This window comes from Pongo abelii, chromosome 11 (assembly GCF_028885655.2).
Source record: "Pongo abelii isolate AG06213 chromosome 11, NHGRI_mPonAbe1-v2.0_pri, whole genome shotgun sequence".
Taxonomy (NCBI): Eukaryota; Metazoa; Chordata; class Mammalia; order Primates; family Hominidae; genus Pongo; species Pongo abelii.
Window position 1 is genome coordinate 144907141 of NC_071996.2, and position 14150 is coordinate 144921290.

The window sequence follows — 14150 nt, forward strand, 5'->3', positions numbered from 1 at the left end:
GGGCAATTCTGCACTCGCGGCAGTGATGTGACAGCAGCTCACAGTGCTGGAGTCCTTCACCATCGCCTCTGCCAGGGCAGCCATCAGCTAAGGTGAAGCCCACGGAAATACATGGCCACCTGTGGCCTTCTCATCCACTACTCGCTACGCTTTCTAAACCTGTTCCCACATCGGTTTTTGTGAAAAATAATAAATCAGTATATGACTCCTCCTTTCACCTGTTATACCTCTTATCTTACTGGATGGGACAATTTCTCTAAGTATCTGAAGACTCCTCATGGAAACAAGGTAACTGGGCATGAGAAAAGGCAAATCTCCCCACCTGAATTCCACAAACACTGCAGTCTTAACAATGACTGCCAATCTAAACATCCGGGTATTAAGTGAGAAGCTGTCACCACTTTGTCCCAAGTCCCTGAGATGGAAGGCCAGCCCAGGGCCTATGTGCTTTCCCCAGAGCAGGGGTCCTGTGGGGGTCAGGATTTCTGACAGGACGCACATCCCACCCACCCCAAGTGCTGTCGTACAAGAAAGGATGTAAAACACCCCTACCAGATCTGCCACCATCTTCTGCATGTATTTTGTGCATTTTTCCACCTCATTCTTAGGTCCTCTGAGCTGGACGATGTCACTTTTTTGTGCTGGGTCGGGAAAGTTGATGATGACCTAGGACAGATCGTGGGGAGACTAAGTTCGAGTATGAGGAAGGACATATATCCCAAATATCAAATATTCCTGAAGTGTGACTTGGATCACTCCTATAGAGTTACAGAATGTCTCTGGGAAACTTTACCTCTGGGAATTTGTCACGAATTTCACGGATCCGTTCACCCTTCTGCCCAATGATTGTGCGATGAAATCTTTGCTCAATGATTAGATCCTTGGTACGCTCATTTTCCTAAAAATACAATTAAAGTAGATGTCATTTATCACAAGCACGGCGAGCAACTCCCCGCTGACACAAGGGGACACCAGGGAGCCCTGGGCACAGTCCTTCACGGAGCAGGTGAGGTGGTCTCCAGGTGGCACCTCGTAGCACCCCGGGAGCAACCAGCTGTTAGAGTGTGCACAGCGCATGAGTGCTCTCGCCAAGCATCACTACACTCTGCAACATTGGCTGCACGTCACTTTCCTGAACAAAGTCCCATTAAGGAACTCACTGTAGGACCCTTCAACCAAAAGTGCTATCATGATAGCAGTAATCACCAAAGCAATTCAGTGAGCACTTCTGTTTTAACAGGTGCTACAGGGGAGGCCCAGCTCTTCTACTGGGAGGCCTGGCATTCTGCATAGCAGTGAGTGATCCCTTCTGAACAGGGTGGCTCAGACCACTTTCCCCGCATGGCTAAGAACGTTCAACACAGGGCACTGAACCCACATGGCTCTCAACTCCTCCACAGGCCCCATTAAAATGTCAGAAGAAATACAGAATAAGCAGAGCTGGAATTCAGGGAAGAATACCATCAGCCAACCAAACATTTCCAAGAATTCTGAGAGATTCTGGATCAAACGGCTATTGGCTGACCGAGAAATAAGGGCTCAGCAATCAGGAAGGGCATAAAGCAGCCAGGACAAGGGACCCGGGCTGGAGGCCAGGCTAAGAGGAGAACCTGGGATACGAGACTGGGGAATGAGCTCCGGGAAGGCCACAAGCAGTGGGAAGCTGCATCACACCCTGGAATGCAGTTCAGGGCTATAAAAGAGGTCTGCCAATTTGAGATTCCTCATGTGGGTACTGGGGTGAGGTGAACAAAGAATCCCCTAAGCGAATGACAGGGAACCCTGGGGCCTGTTCCTCACACAGTCAGGCCAAAGTGCTGCTGCAGGCACTCACGCAGTATTTGACTTCTCTGGATACTTAAAGACACCCAGAGACTTTCAAGTGTGGGTATCTGACTCACAGAAGCAAGGGTGCTCACAGCTTGGCATAAGCATGTATGAAACGTCGGGGAGCCCAGAGCAGTGCAGTGTTCTGCCAGGTGGTAGAGAGCAACAGCCCCCACTTCAGGTTTGCAGTGATCCTAGAGTTTGGCCTTACATGAGAACCACCTGGGGTGCCTTTGAGAATCCAGAAATGTCTGTCACAATCTCTGGAGATGGTACCCAGGCATCTGGGAACCCAGGGTGTGGCCAAGGCCAAGACGCTGCCACACAGTCTCTGTGCCCTTCTAGCACAGCACACAGCCATGGAGAACAAGACGTGCAGGTGACCTGGGGAGGATAAAGGAAACGTGGCCCCAGGGAGTCAAATCCGGTTCTAGTGCAATGGGGGATTTGGTGACTTCCATTCTCCAAGGCCGCACACCACAACACGCTACTCTTTAGAGGGAGCCAAGAGATGCAAGGCCAGTGCCTTCCTAGAGGCCCCGGCCATGGCACTTACCATGCGAGATGCAAGCTCCAGCAGCTCTCGCTTGGCCTGCTGCACGCCCTGTGGGTCCCCCTCGATGCGGATCAAATTGCTCTTCTCACTGTCAGGAGGGATGCGCACGGACACCTTGTACTGGTCTTTGATTCTGTTTACTTAGGAACACAAAAGGAAACACATTTAGGACACAGACCAACAACGTTCTGCCAATGACTAATAACTGGGCAGGACAGGGCTAAAGCACTAAATAACCTTATCAGTGATTCCCATCACCAAAAACGATGCTTAGTTTCCAAAACAAAAATCTCCATCGTCTAGAATGGGGGCCAGTTATGATCTTTACCTGGATCACAAGGGTTCTGGAGGACAGGCTCTCAGCCTGGACCAGAAGCTGGCAATGCCCTGAGACCTTCAAATAACTGATGGTTGGGGCCACTCGGTCTGGGATTTAGCTCGTCTGGGGTATTGGCTGGGGCTTCAGAATATTTAAAGGATTCCAGGTGTTTCTTATGTGCAGCAAGTTTGGGAACTACTATTCTCAAGTTAAAAAAATCACACACATTAACTCCACACAAAAGCACTCACTGATGCCTAAGAGCCTTGTGGGGACCATGCTGCCGCCCAGAGACCCCCATCTACTGTTGGCTCAGATTCACACTGAGCACTTCACTGTGTCTGCAAGACAAGTGCTGTTGCAAACCCTCCTGCTGTCAACCTCTCTGGATAGAACCCAGTACCCCCAAGTTAGAGTTCCAGGCCCCCCAAACTCTGGAGAAGCTGTATCATCAGGAAACAAGGCAGGAATCTTGCCCACTGTGCAGTAAAGGAAAGCCCAGCTTGCTGGAAGGACCACCAGGAGGGCTTTTTGTGCATCCGTCCCAAACACATGCACATGCAGAGGCAACAACGAGGCGATGCGCTGAGGGAGGGTGACATGGATGTGCAGCTGTTCCAGGTGGAGCAACACAAGACAACAGAAGCAGAGGACATGGGAGCTGGGCAGCAGGTTTTTTTTAGATTACGAAAGAAGACAAGAGTTAGGAACTGCATGAGAAGAAAACAGAACAGACATGACTAAGCTACGTTCTGCAATGTTAGAATTACACTACTGTACTTCCATATATATGTTTTGAGACAGGGTCTTGCTCTGTCACCCAGGCTAAAATGCAGTGGCACGATATGATCACAGCTCACTGCAGCCTTGACTTCCTGGGCTCAAGTGATATTCCTGCCTCAGCCTCCTGAGTAGCTGGGACCACAGGCCTGGCTAAATTTTTCTTTTTTGTAGAGATGGGGGTCTCACTATGTTGCCCAGGCTCATCTTGAACTCCCGGGCTCAAGTGATCCTCCTGCCTTGGTCACCCAAAATGCTGGGATTACAGGCAAGAGCCACTGTGTCAGGCCTAAATAAACACTACAGTTAACCAAAACCAACACAAAACCATAAAAGCAAGTTTATGGTGTGTGCATGGTTCAAGTAGTGCACAAAAAGGTCACTTCGTGCCTGTAGACTCTCATCACTGTCACGTAAAATACCCACAAAACATAAGACCGACACCAGAGAGCTCACCATTGCACAGGCCACAGCACAGCTGACAAGGCTATGTTTACTCATAACAAAAACGGATACACGGACATCAGTCATGTTATGCAGGTTGGTGTCCCACTACCTGGGAAAGGCTCCTTCATCCACTGAACTATCCAGGAATGGAGGACGTGCTTGCCTTCTCACCTTCCACCCGAAGGTAACACACGCGACGTGTGCACTTGTTTTCAGAACACGCGAGTGTGTGCGTATAGCCATACAGTTAAAGAAAGAGGTGTAAAAAAACATTCTTGGTTGGGCACGGTGGCTCATGCCTGTAATCCCAGCACTTTGGGAGGCCGAGGTGGGCAGATCAACTGAGGTCAGCAGTTTGAGACCAGCCTAGACAACATGGTGAAATTCCGTCTCTACTAAAAATACAAAAAAATCAGCTGCGCGTGGTGACACGTGCCTGTAATCCCAGCTACTTGGGAGGCTGAGGCAGGAAAATCGCTTGAACCTGGGAGGTGGAGGTTGTGAACTGAGATCATGCCACCGCACTCCAGCCTGGTGACAGAGCGAGACTCCGTCCCAAAAAAACAAACACCACAAAACATCCTTGGACCTGCAGCAGAATGCCCACGACGCACTTCTAACAGCGTCCTGTAACTGTGCTACACCTGCAACCTGGCACAGGTGAGGCACACATCGACCTTGGCCCACATGACATACTTCCAACAGCATCCTGTAACTGTGCTGCACCTACAACCTGGCACAGGTGAGGCACACATCGACCTTGGCTGACATATCACCGCCTCTTCAACAGAATCCCCCTGCTGGGTGTGGTGGCTCACACTTTTAATCCCAGAACCTTGGGAGGCTGAGGTGGGCAGATCACCTGAGCCCAGGAATTTGAGACAAGCCTGGCCAACATGGTGAAACCCCATCTCTTCTAAAAATATAAAAATTAGCTGGGTGTGGTGGCATGCGCCTGTAGTCCCAGCTACTCAGGAGGCTGAGGCAGGAGAATTGCTTGAGCCCGGTAGGCAGAGGTTGTAGTGAGCTGAGATTGCGCCACTGCACTCCAGCCTGGGTGACAGAGCGAGACCCTGTCTCAAAACAGTATCCCTCCCCGTGTTGTTTTACTTGGGCACAAATCTAAAATGTTTTTACTCTTCAGTGAGTTCCAGATCAGCAGTTTCCACGTTCAGAAGGCATAAGTACTATAAACACTGATGGGCTAACCTAGCAGGTCTGACAGAAATATAGAGGATGCTGCCCTTGGGCATGCCTTCAACATGGCCGCTGTCGGTTACTTGGGGAGGGCTTAGATGGATTTCCAAGTGACAATTCACCCACTGGCCAAATAGCTCTAATCCAACCACTGCACCAAGGGGAAAAGGAAAAGTGGCCTCTTCCAGCAGGCAGGAGGATGTAAAGTCTGTAACTCCCATTACAGGCAGCAATGGGCCTGGACTGTCTACACAGACGTCCCAGTTCTCACGGCTGACACCCCCCGCAAGGGTCTCAGGGCACACTGGCCCCACCGCAAGAGACAGCCTCACTCACTGTTGGCGCCGCTCTTCCCAATGAGGTGCCTGTGGAACTTGTGGTCGATGTTGATCTCCACATAGTCCATCCGGTTAATCTGCAGGAGGAGCACAGAGGTCCATGGATGCGCCCGGTTACTTGGCCAACGAGCTGAACCAAAACCCAGCAGTCTCCACGGTTGCCTTTTCTGACCACTCAGCTGTCAGGAATTGTTGGAGACTGCCCCCGCATCTCCCCTGAAAGATGCCTTCTTCAAGATGCAGTTTCCTCCACCCACGATTATTCCAGGACTTCGGCCAGCTTCTGGTTGTTTCAGAACCTATTACTCACCCAGCCAGGATGCCCTGGGTGTCTGTGCCCAGCCATGTGGGATGTCACCGAGAGATGACCGCCCATGGCCAACTCAGAGCCTCCCTTGTCACCAGCACACACAACATTCCAAGGGGCACCTTACCAAATCTTTGACCATGCCTTCTATGTGTTCCTGGGCCACACTGACGTCCTCTGTAGGGCCCTCCAGGGTGATCTTGTCTTCGCCCTCTGTGAACTCGATGTGAACCTACCACACCAAAACCAAAGAGATAGCTCAAACAGAATGGCACAGCTGCAGCCCCTGAGCTCCCAGTGTGCAACTGTGGGAGCTCTCTTGGGAGCGGCTTCTGATCCCAAACTGCTTCACACAGATGTGAGGGAGGGAAGTACATATCCACAGGCATCAAACAAAGTTGAAAGGGAGGGTTAGGGAGCCACGGTCAGGAAACTAAATACTGTGGCCCAATAATCTTGCCTCTCACTGAGGACACCGTTGGCCCCACAGAAGCCACTAACATAAAGCATGCGATATGCTCCTGCATCATCTGAGCTTTTACAAGGCCTGGTCCTCTTTAGTTGCATAAAGAATGAGACAGAGCACGGATGGGATTTTAAAACTCGTACAGCTGCACCAAGGTGGTAAAGTAACTTGCTTGACATAGACAAGGCTGCCGGCGTTCCTGGTTTATTATCCTCCAGGTAAGGAGTTAAGGAAGGGAGACTGGTCCTTATATGAAGCTATAAAAAGTAAAAGGGGCTGGGCACAGTGACTCACACCCATAACCTCAACATTTTGGGAGGCTGAGGCAGGAGGACTACTTGAGCCCACAAGTTCGAGATCAGCCTGGGCAACATAGCAAGACTCTGCCTCCACGAAAACTAGCCTGGGGCGCCTGTAGTGCCAGCTACTTGGGAAGCTGAGACGAGCGGATCACTTGACCCATGAGTTCAAGGCTGCAGTGAGCTATGATTGCGCCACTGCACCCCAGCCTGGGTGACCGAGTGAGGCTTTGTCACTAAAAACAAGGAATAAAATTTAAAAAATTTAATTTTTAAAAAGGACTGTAACATTAATTGGAAACGAAGTTTAAACAAAACAGGAATTAAATATGATGGTTGGATTCTCTGGTGTTTCTTTTTTGTTCATGTTTCCTGGGGGCTACAATCTCCTTTGGTAAACTGAGAAAGCTTTAAATTCACACTTAATACAATTTGTATACAAGTTCTGCTCTTCTAAGTTTTTTTTTTTTTGAGACAGAGTCTCACTCTGTCGCCAAGGCTGGAATGCAGTGGCGCCATCTCAGTTCACTGCAAGCTCCACCTCCTGGGTTTACGCCATTCTCCTGCCTCAGCCTCCCGAGCAGCTGGGACCACAGGTGCCCGCCACCAAGCCCGGCTAATTTTTTGTATTTTTAGTAGAGTCGGGGTTTCACCGTGTTAGCCAGGACGGTCTCGATCTCCTGACCTCATGAGCCACCGCACCCGGCCCGCCAAAGTATTATGAAGTTATTTCACCATAATTACTAAATGACATGTTTCTTAAGATACTTATGAAACCTAAGAACATACAATCCTCTCTGGTTCAAGGCCAGAAGGATGGTACAGACATCTACGGACATTTATTCTGCTGTTCTTTAGCTAACATGGAAGTTGACCATGTCAAACAGGCCAGTTAATTCAGAAAAATACACCAGTTTTCAAGGGCACCCACAGTACAAAGGTCAACAAAGCAATGTCAGAAACAGAAAGACAGAAAACAAGACCAATCCAACACAACAGGTGAAAAACGTGTCCTTGCCTTTGGCATCTGCTGAGTGATTTTGGCCAGGTTCTGCCCTTTCTTGCCAATGATGAAACGGTGAAGCCAGGAAGGGGCGGCCACAGAGGAGACGGTGAAGCTATTGGCCTAAGAAAACGGGAGAACAGCCATGGGTTTGCAGAGCTCAAGGTCATGTCACAGTGAAAGCCAGGCTGCTCACCTGGGGCTCAGAGGCACGCTCTCCCCAAACCTGGGCACCTGCACTGTGTCCAGGCCCCAGGATTTATGAATCGAGAGCTCATCCATGAAGGCCCCGCGGACTCCACTCAAAGGAGACACACTTCACGCTCAGAGGCAGTTACCTTGGCATAGACTTCAGTCAACGCCTGACCTAACTTTTCAGGCTCGCCTCGAAGTATTACAGTCTCAGAGATGCTGTCTGAGGGTGGGATCTCAACGGAAACTCCAGTTCTCTCCAGGATCTCCTGCAATGAATTGCCCTTGGGCCCGATGACATACTTGTGTTGGGATTTCTTCACTTCCACTGCGATAGTTGTAGTCTTCTTTTTCTAAATAAGAGACCACAAGGGGCAGTCGAAGGGAAGGGTGTGGGAAGCGGGCAGGTGGGCACGGCCACTGCTGCAGAAAGCAAGCTCAAGCAGCCCAGACTATAGATGCTAATCCCAAGACGTGAACAACAAGTGATCAGGACTAGCCAATCCCCAGAAACTTCACTGCTCAAGGACTGGATTTTCCCCTCAGTCTAGTCACCCGCCGGCTGATAACTTCATCCTTGAACACTGCAAAACACCCAATCCTCTCCCTCAATTAAGGAACACGTTTCAGACCTCAAAGTTCACTAAGCTGAGCTAACAGCTTAATCTAAGACATGAACAAGTCTGGGATGTGCGTCTGACCTGGGGCAGCCCAGCTGGCAGCCTGTCAGCACAGCCAGAGGCCTGGGATGGCAAGGACAACTGCCATGCAGACGCTCAACAGCAAGGGGGGGCGGGCACCGGTCTCACCCGGGTCACCCAAGTGTAGAGACAATAAGCATCTTCATCAAGGACAAAAAGATAAGGGGCAGAACCAGGCCTTAACTGAATCTCCAGACCCAAATCCTAGTTTCTATTCCTGCCCATGGGGATTTGCCTCCTCTAAATCGTGTACCTTCTCCTCATAAATCTTCTTGATGCGAGCCACAGCCTGAGCCAGTTGTTCCTTCTCTCCAGTGAAGACAATCTCTGTCCGGTTCACGCTGGGTGGGGGGATGTTGATGCGCGTGCCTGTCTCCTGCATGATCTCGCCAACCAGTCTATTATACGGCCCAGCGATGAAGGGGTGGAACGCCTTTTCTACTTCTAGCCTCTCCACAGCACGTTTGTCCTGGAAAGGAAGGGATGATCTGATGACAACAGGCCTCTGAAAACAAACTGGGGACAGACAGGGCTTTCTAGAGTTGGAGTCAAGCCCTCCACCCCCACCACATTATGCCTTTAAGTCCACACTGGACACGGCACCCCATGAGGGAGTAAGGTCTGCACAAGCAGGTAGGCAGGGGCATGAGGCATTCACACAGGCCTCACCTGCTCGGCAGAGATGAGTAAGACTTCATGGCGAGCTTTCTCGATGCCCTCTTTGGTGCCAGTGATCTTGATCTGATTGCTGGGGTCATCTGGGCGTGGGATCTGGATTTTGGTTGCAGTTTTTAGCTCCAAGTCTTGCAGTTTCTCTCCATTTTTGCCAATAACAAAGCGATGGTGTTCTTTGGGAATGGCAACAGTTGCTGAGGCCTATAGCAAGAAGAGAATCAAAGAAAACAAGAATATTTGTAGGTTCTGAAGGAGCGTATTTTTCCAAGACATTCTGGCAGAAACACCATCTTTGCTTATTCCTGCCCACCAGCACCAACTCATCCATCAGAACAGCGTGAGCTTAAACATCACATGCTTGGGGAAGGTTGCCCTGACTCCCAGGCTAGGGTAAGTTCAAGTGTATCTGCACCACTACTTAACATCCACTGGAATATGCACCCACAAAGGGAGACAAGAGTTAACATCCACAAAAGCTGGATAGGAAGAAGCATGACTGCATATCCAGAAACCCTGAAAAAACTACTGGGTGAAATTCTATTTATAGCAAGGAGAAAAGACTGAAATCCAGAAGTTAACAACATTAACTTCCACAAACAGCAACTACTTAGAAGATGTAATGAAAGAGATGCGTTTCTTTTTTTTGAGACGGAGTCTCGCTCTGTCGCCAGGCTGGAGTACAGTGGTGCGATCTTGGCTCACTGTAACCTCCGCCTCCTGGGTTCAAGGGATTCTCCTGTCTCAGCCTCCCGAGCAGCTGGGACTACAGGCGTGCGCTGCCACACCCAGCTAATTTTTATATTTTTAGTAGAGGCAGGGTTTCACCATGTTGGCCAGGATGGTCTCGAACTCCTGACCTCGTGATCCACCCACCTCAGCCTCCCAAAGTGCTGGGATTGCAGGTGTGAGCCACTGCGCCTGGCCAAAAGATGTGTTTCTAATAGGAAAAAGGAAAAAAGAAAAAGGACAAGAAAATAGCAAGACATAAGCCCAACACAAGGTGGAGTATGTGCATTCGAAATTAGAAAACACTCCTTAAAATAGCTAAAAGAAGATTTAAGTAGATGGCAATTATCCCAATTAACTTTAAAATATTAATACAATTTCAAACAGTTGATTATAAAGGTTGTGACACAGAACAAACAAAAATAAACAAGAAAACCCTGAAAAAGAATAGTGCAGGGTGGAGGTGTTAACAGTGGTCCTAGACATTAAACATGAAACCATTATCATTAACATAGGAAATACCAGTATATGGAAAGACAGACCTGCTGGTCTGAACTGAAAATCCAGAAACAGAGCTAAGTTAATATAAACACCTAGGACATGATAAAAGCAGCCACTCAAGTCCACTGGAGCAAAATGTCTTCTCAAGATGGTGATGGCACGCCTGTAATTCCAGCACTCCGGGAGGCCGAGATGAGAGGACTGTTTGAGCCCAGGAGCCCAAGATCAGCCTGGACAACATGGTGAGACCTGACTTCTACAAAAATTTTAAAAATTAGCTAGCTGAGGCCAGGCGCAGTGGCTCACGCCTATAAGCCCAGCACTTTGGGAGGCCGAGGAGGGCGGATCACGAGGTCACCAAAAATACACAAATTAGCATGGTGGCAGGAGCCTGTAATCCCAGCTACTCGGGAGGCTGAGGCAGGAGAATGGCGTGAACCCAGGAGGCGGAGCTTGCAGTGAGCCGAGATCGTGCCACTGCACTCCGACCTGGGCGACAGAGCGAGACTCTGTCTCAAAAAAAAAAAAAAAAAAAAATTAGCTGGCCATGGTGACGCGTGCCTGTGGTCCCAGCTACTGGGGTGGCTGAGGCAGGAGGACTGCCTGAGCCTAGGAGGTTGAGGCTCCGGTGAGCCGTGATCACGCCATGGCACTTCAGCTTATGTGGCAGGCTGAGACCCTGTGTTAAAACAAACAAAAAAATAGTGCTGACAACTCGAAAGCCATATGGAAAAAGGTGAAACTCAATCAGTGCCTCAACCCTATTTGCAATAAATTCCAAATAGATCAGAAACTGAAATGTAAGAACACATTTACAAGCAGGAGCAGAAAAGATAAACTTTCTTATGACCTGATAGTGAAAAAACTTTCCTAACAATGACTTAAGACAATAAAAAATGCAAGTGGCCCTTACATATTGAAAAGGTGCTCAATCTTGCTCATCAGAAAAATGCAAATTTAAAGTATATTTGGTTGCCTCTCACACTGGCTAAAACCCAAGAATGTGATGAGCCTGGCTCCTGCATACTGCCGATGAGACTGCAAAACACTAACTCCTGAGGAAGGAAATTTAGCATCTGAGGAAGGAAATTTAGCATCAGAAGGCCCAATGCCACATGCAGCCACCCTCTGGCCCATCTCACTTCTAGGAATCCATCCCAAGATACACTGGGTAAATAGGAAATAGCATATGCACACGATTGCTACTGTAACATAATTTGTAACAGCTAAAGTCTGGAAACTACCCAAATGCCCATCAGTAGGAAAGCCTGGGTAAATTACAGTACGCCCACAGAATATTACACTGCTGAACAAAGAAATGAGAAAAATCACTACTTACTGATATGCAGACACCTCCAAAAAATAATAAAAGAAAAAAAGCAAGGCATAGAACAGTGTATGGCAAGCTGTATTTTGCTTCTGCTCTCAAATAGCAAACAACAAAGGATAAACCAGGACCAGGAATGGCCGCCGGCAAAGGTGGGGAGGGAGCAGGGTGAAGGTAACAGGCAGGGGAGATTTCTCTGAAAGTACTTTATTATATAACGTTGACTTTGCAAGCATGTAAATGTTGAAATACTTTTTAAAAATTGACAGTCAACGGAAACAAATGTACCTAACTATATGAAGATGACAGAAAAACTCAGAAAAAAAGAATTACTTCAAGTGATTTTGAACCCATGATTTTCCTTTTCTGAGACAGGCTCTCACTCTGTCACCCAGGCTGGGTTGCGGTGGTGCAAACACTGCTCACAGAAGCCTCCACCTCCCAGGCTCAAACAATCCTTTCTCCTCAGACTTCTAAGTAGCTGGGATTACAGGTGAGCCCAGCTATTTTTTGTAGAGATGGGGTCTGACCATGTTGCCCAGGCTGGTCTCAAATTCCTGTGCTCATGCAATCTGCTCACCTGGGCCTCCCAAAGTGCTAGGATTACAGGCGTGAGAGTCACCGCCTGATTTTCCTTTCTTAAAAGTACAATTTTCCTAGCTCTGTCTTCTGAAAAAGCCTAGAAGCTCTGACAATCTAGTTGCGATGTGCACCTATGGAGACTGGAGTCTCCAACTGCAATTTCCTACTCAAAAGGTTCAGAGTTCATAGAGAAATAGCTGACTCAAGGTCTGTGGAAGGAAATACGTAAGATTAGCCTGAGGCATCTTTCTGTGTTAGAAATTAAGAAGTTATTTATTTATTTATTTATTTTGAGACAGAGTTTTGCTCCTGTTGCACAGGCTGGAGTGCAATGGCACAATCTCGTCTCACTGCAACCTCTGCCTCCTGGGTTCAAGTGATTCTCCTGCCTCAGCCTCCCGAGTAGCTGAGATTACAGGCACCCACCGCCACGCCTGCCTAATTTTTTTGTATTTTTAGTAGAGATGGGGTTTCACTATACTGGCCAGGCTGGTCTCAAACTCCTGACCTGAGGTGATCTGCCCGCCTCAGCCTCCCAAAGTGCTAGGATTATAGGCGTGAGCCACTGCGCCCGGCCAGAAGGTATTGATATTAATAGGTCATGACAGAAAGCTGCAGGGAACAAAACTGAAAGGAGGGGACCCACTGGCCAAAGATGAAGCAGCTCCAGCATGAAGAATGATGGACAATGCCTGAGTTCATAATGACACTAAAAAGAGTCACTGATCAACACTGAAGTTGCCGGAGCGCCAAAGAATCGATTATTTATCTGGTACTTCCTACCCAACTGTTGATGAAGAAAAATTCTTCTTTACAAGAATTATCAACTAATGTATGAGCAGGGAGAGAATTAGAAAAGCATAATTTGCAACCCTTAACGAATTTGGGCAATCACCAATTGATAGTAAAATGATTACACAAAGCACTGATAGGGAACTTTACAAGGGAAGACCCAGACCTGAGTCTACTGATCAATCTCAAAATCAGTACAAAGCAGAACAACCAGCTATCACAGCACAGACTCAGCACCACCTACAGGGTCTTCTTGCCCAACAAGCTGACTGTGGAAGTAACCAAGCCCCTAGAGATCTAACACAGTTCACCAAAAATAATCAGTCAATAGCAGAACCAAAAACCTACGGTCCCCAGTAATCAATGGCATTAAAAAAAGGGAGGATTGGCTGGGCGTGGTGGCTCACACCTGTAATTCCAGCACTTTGGTAGGCTGAAGTGGGGGGATCATTTGAGCCTAGGGGTTTGAGACCAGCGTGGGCAACATGGTGAGAATCCGCATCTGCCAAAAAAAAAAAAAAAAAAAAAAAAAAAAAAGCCAGCCTGACGGTGCCTGCCTGCAATCTCAACTACGAAGGGCTGAGTCAGGAGGATCACTTGAGCCCAGGAGGTCAAGGCTGCCGTGAGCTGTGTCTGCACCACTGCGCTCCAGCCTGGGCAACAAAGTGAGATCCTGTCTCAAAAAAAAAAAAAAAAAAAAAAAAAAAGGGGGGGTAGGAGGGAGTAAGCACTGTTAAAGAATGAGAGACAGGACTCTATAATCAAATGCAACATTGGGACCTTGTTTGGACACTGACTTGAACAGACCAACTGGAAGAAACATCTTGGAGATGATGAGGAAAGTCCAAACAGAGACTGGGTTAAACAGGTATAATATTAAGAAACCACTATCAATATGATTACATGAGTTAAGAGCACAATGACTACATATATGTATACATGAAAACAGGGGAATATCTGAACTAAGGCACAATAATGTATCTGGGATTTGTTTGAAGATAATCGAGGAGCAGGAGAGTGTCAGGGGACAATGTCTTCATTCTGATCCATATATTCAGTGAAGTGGCCCTTTCCCCTACAGTGTTGATTACAAAACAGAGGCTCAAATATCCATT

General features: G+C 48.2%; 1 protein-coding gene across 10 annotated transcripts in view; it reads right to left on the reverse strand.

Moving 5' to 3' along the window:
• The window catches only part of HDLBP (high density lipoprotein binding protein), an 86495-nt gene that overhangs the window by 20171 nt on the left and 52174 nt on the right, over window positions 1-14150 (reverse strand). For all 10 annotated transcript variants that reach the window (NM_001133967.1, XM_009238362.4, XM_063712567.1 and 7 more), the window contains 9 exon segments: window positions 553-666; window positions 794-898; window positions 2384-2523; window positions 5463-5541; window positions 5899-6003; window positions 7555-7662; window positions 7878-8084; window positions 8686-8901; window positions 9102-9308. In NM_001133967.1, coding sequence (NP_001127439.1) covers window positions 553-666; window positions 794-898; window positions 2384-2523; window positions 5463-5541; window positions 5899-6003; window positions 7555-7662; window positions 7878-8084; window positions 8686-8901; window positions 9102-9308 — 1281 coding nt within the window.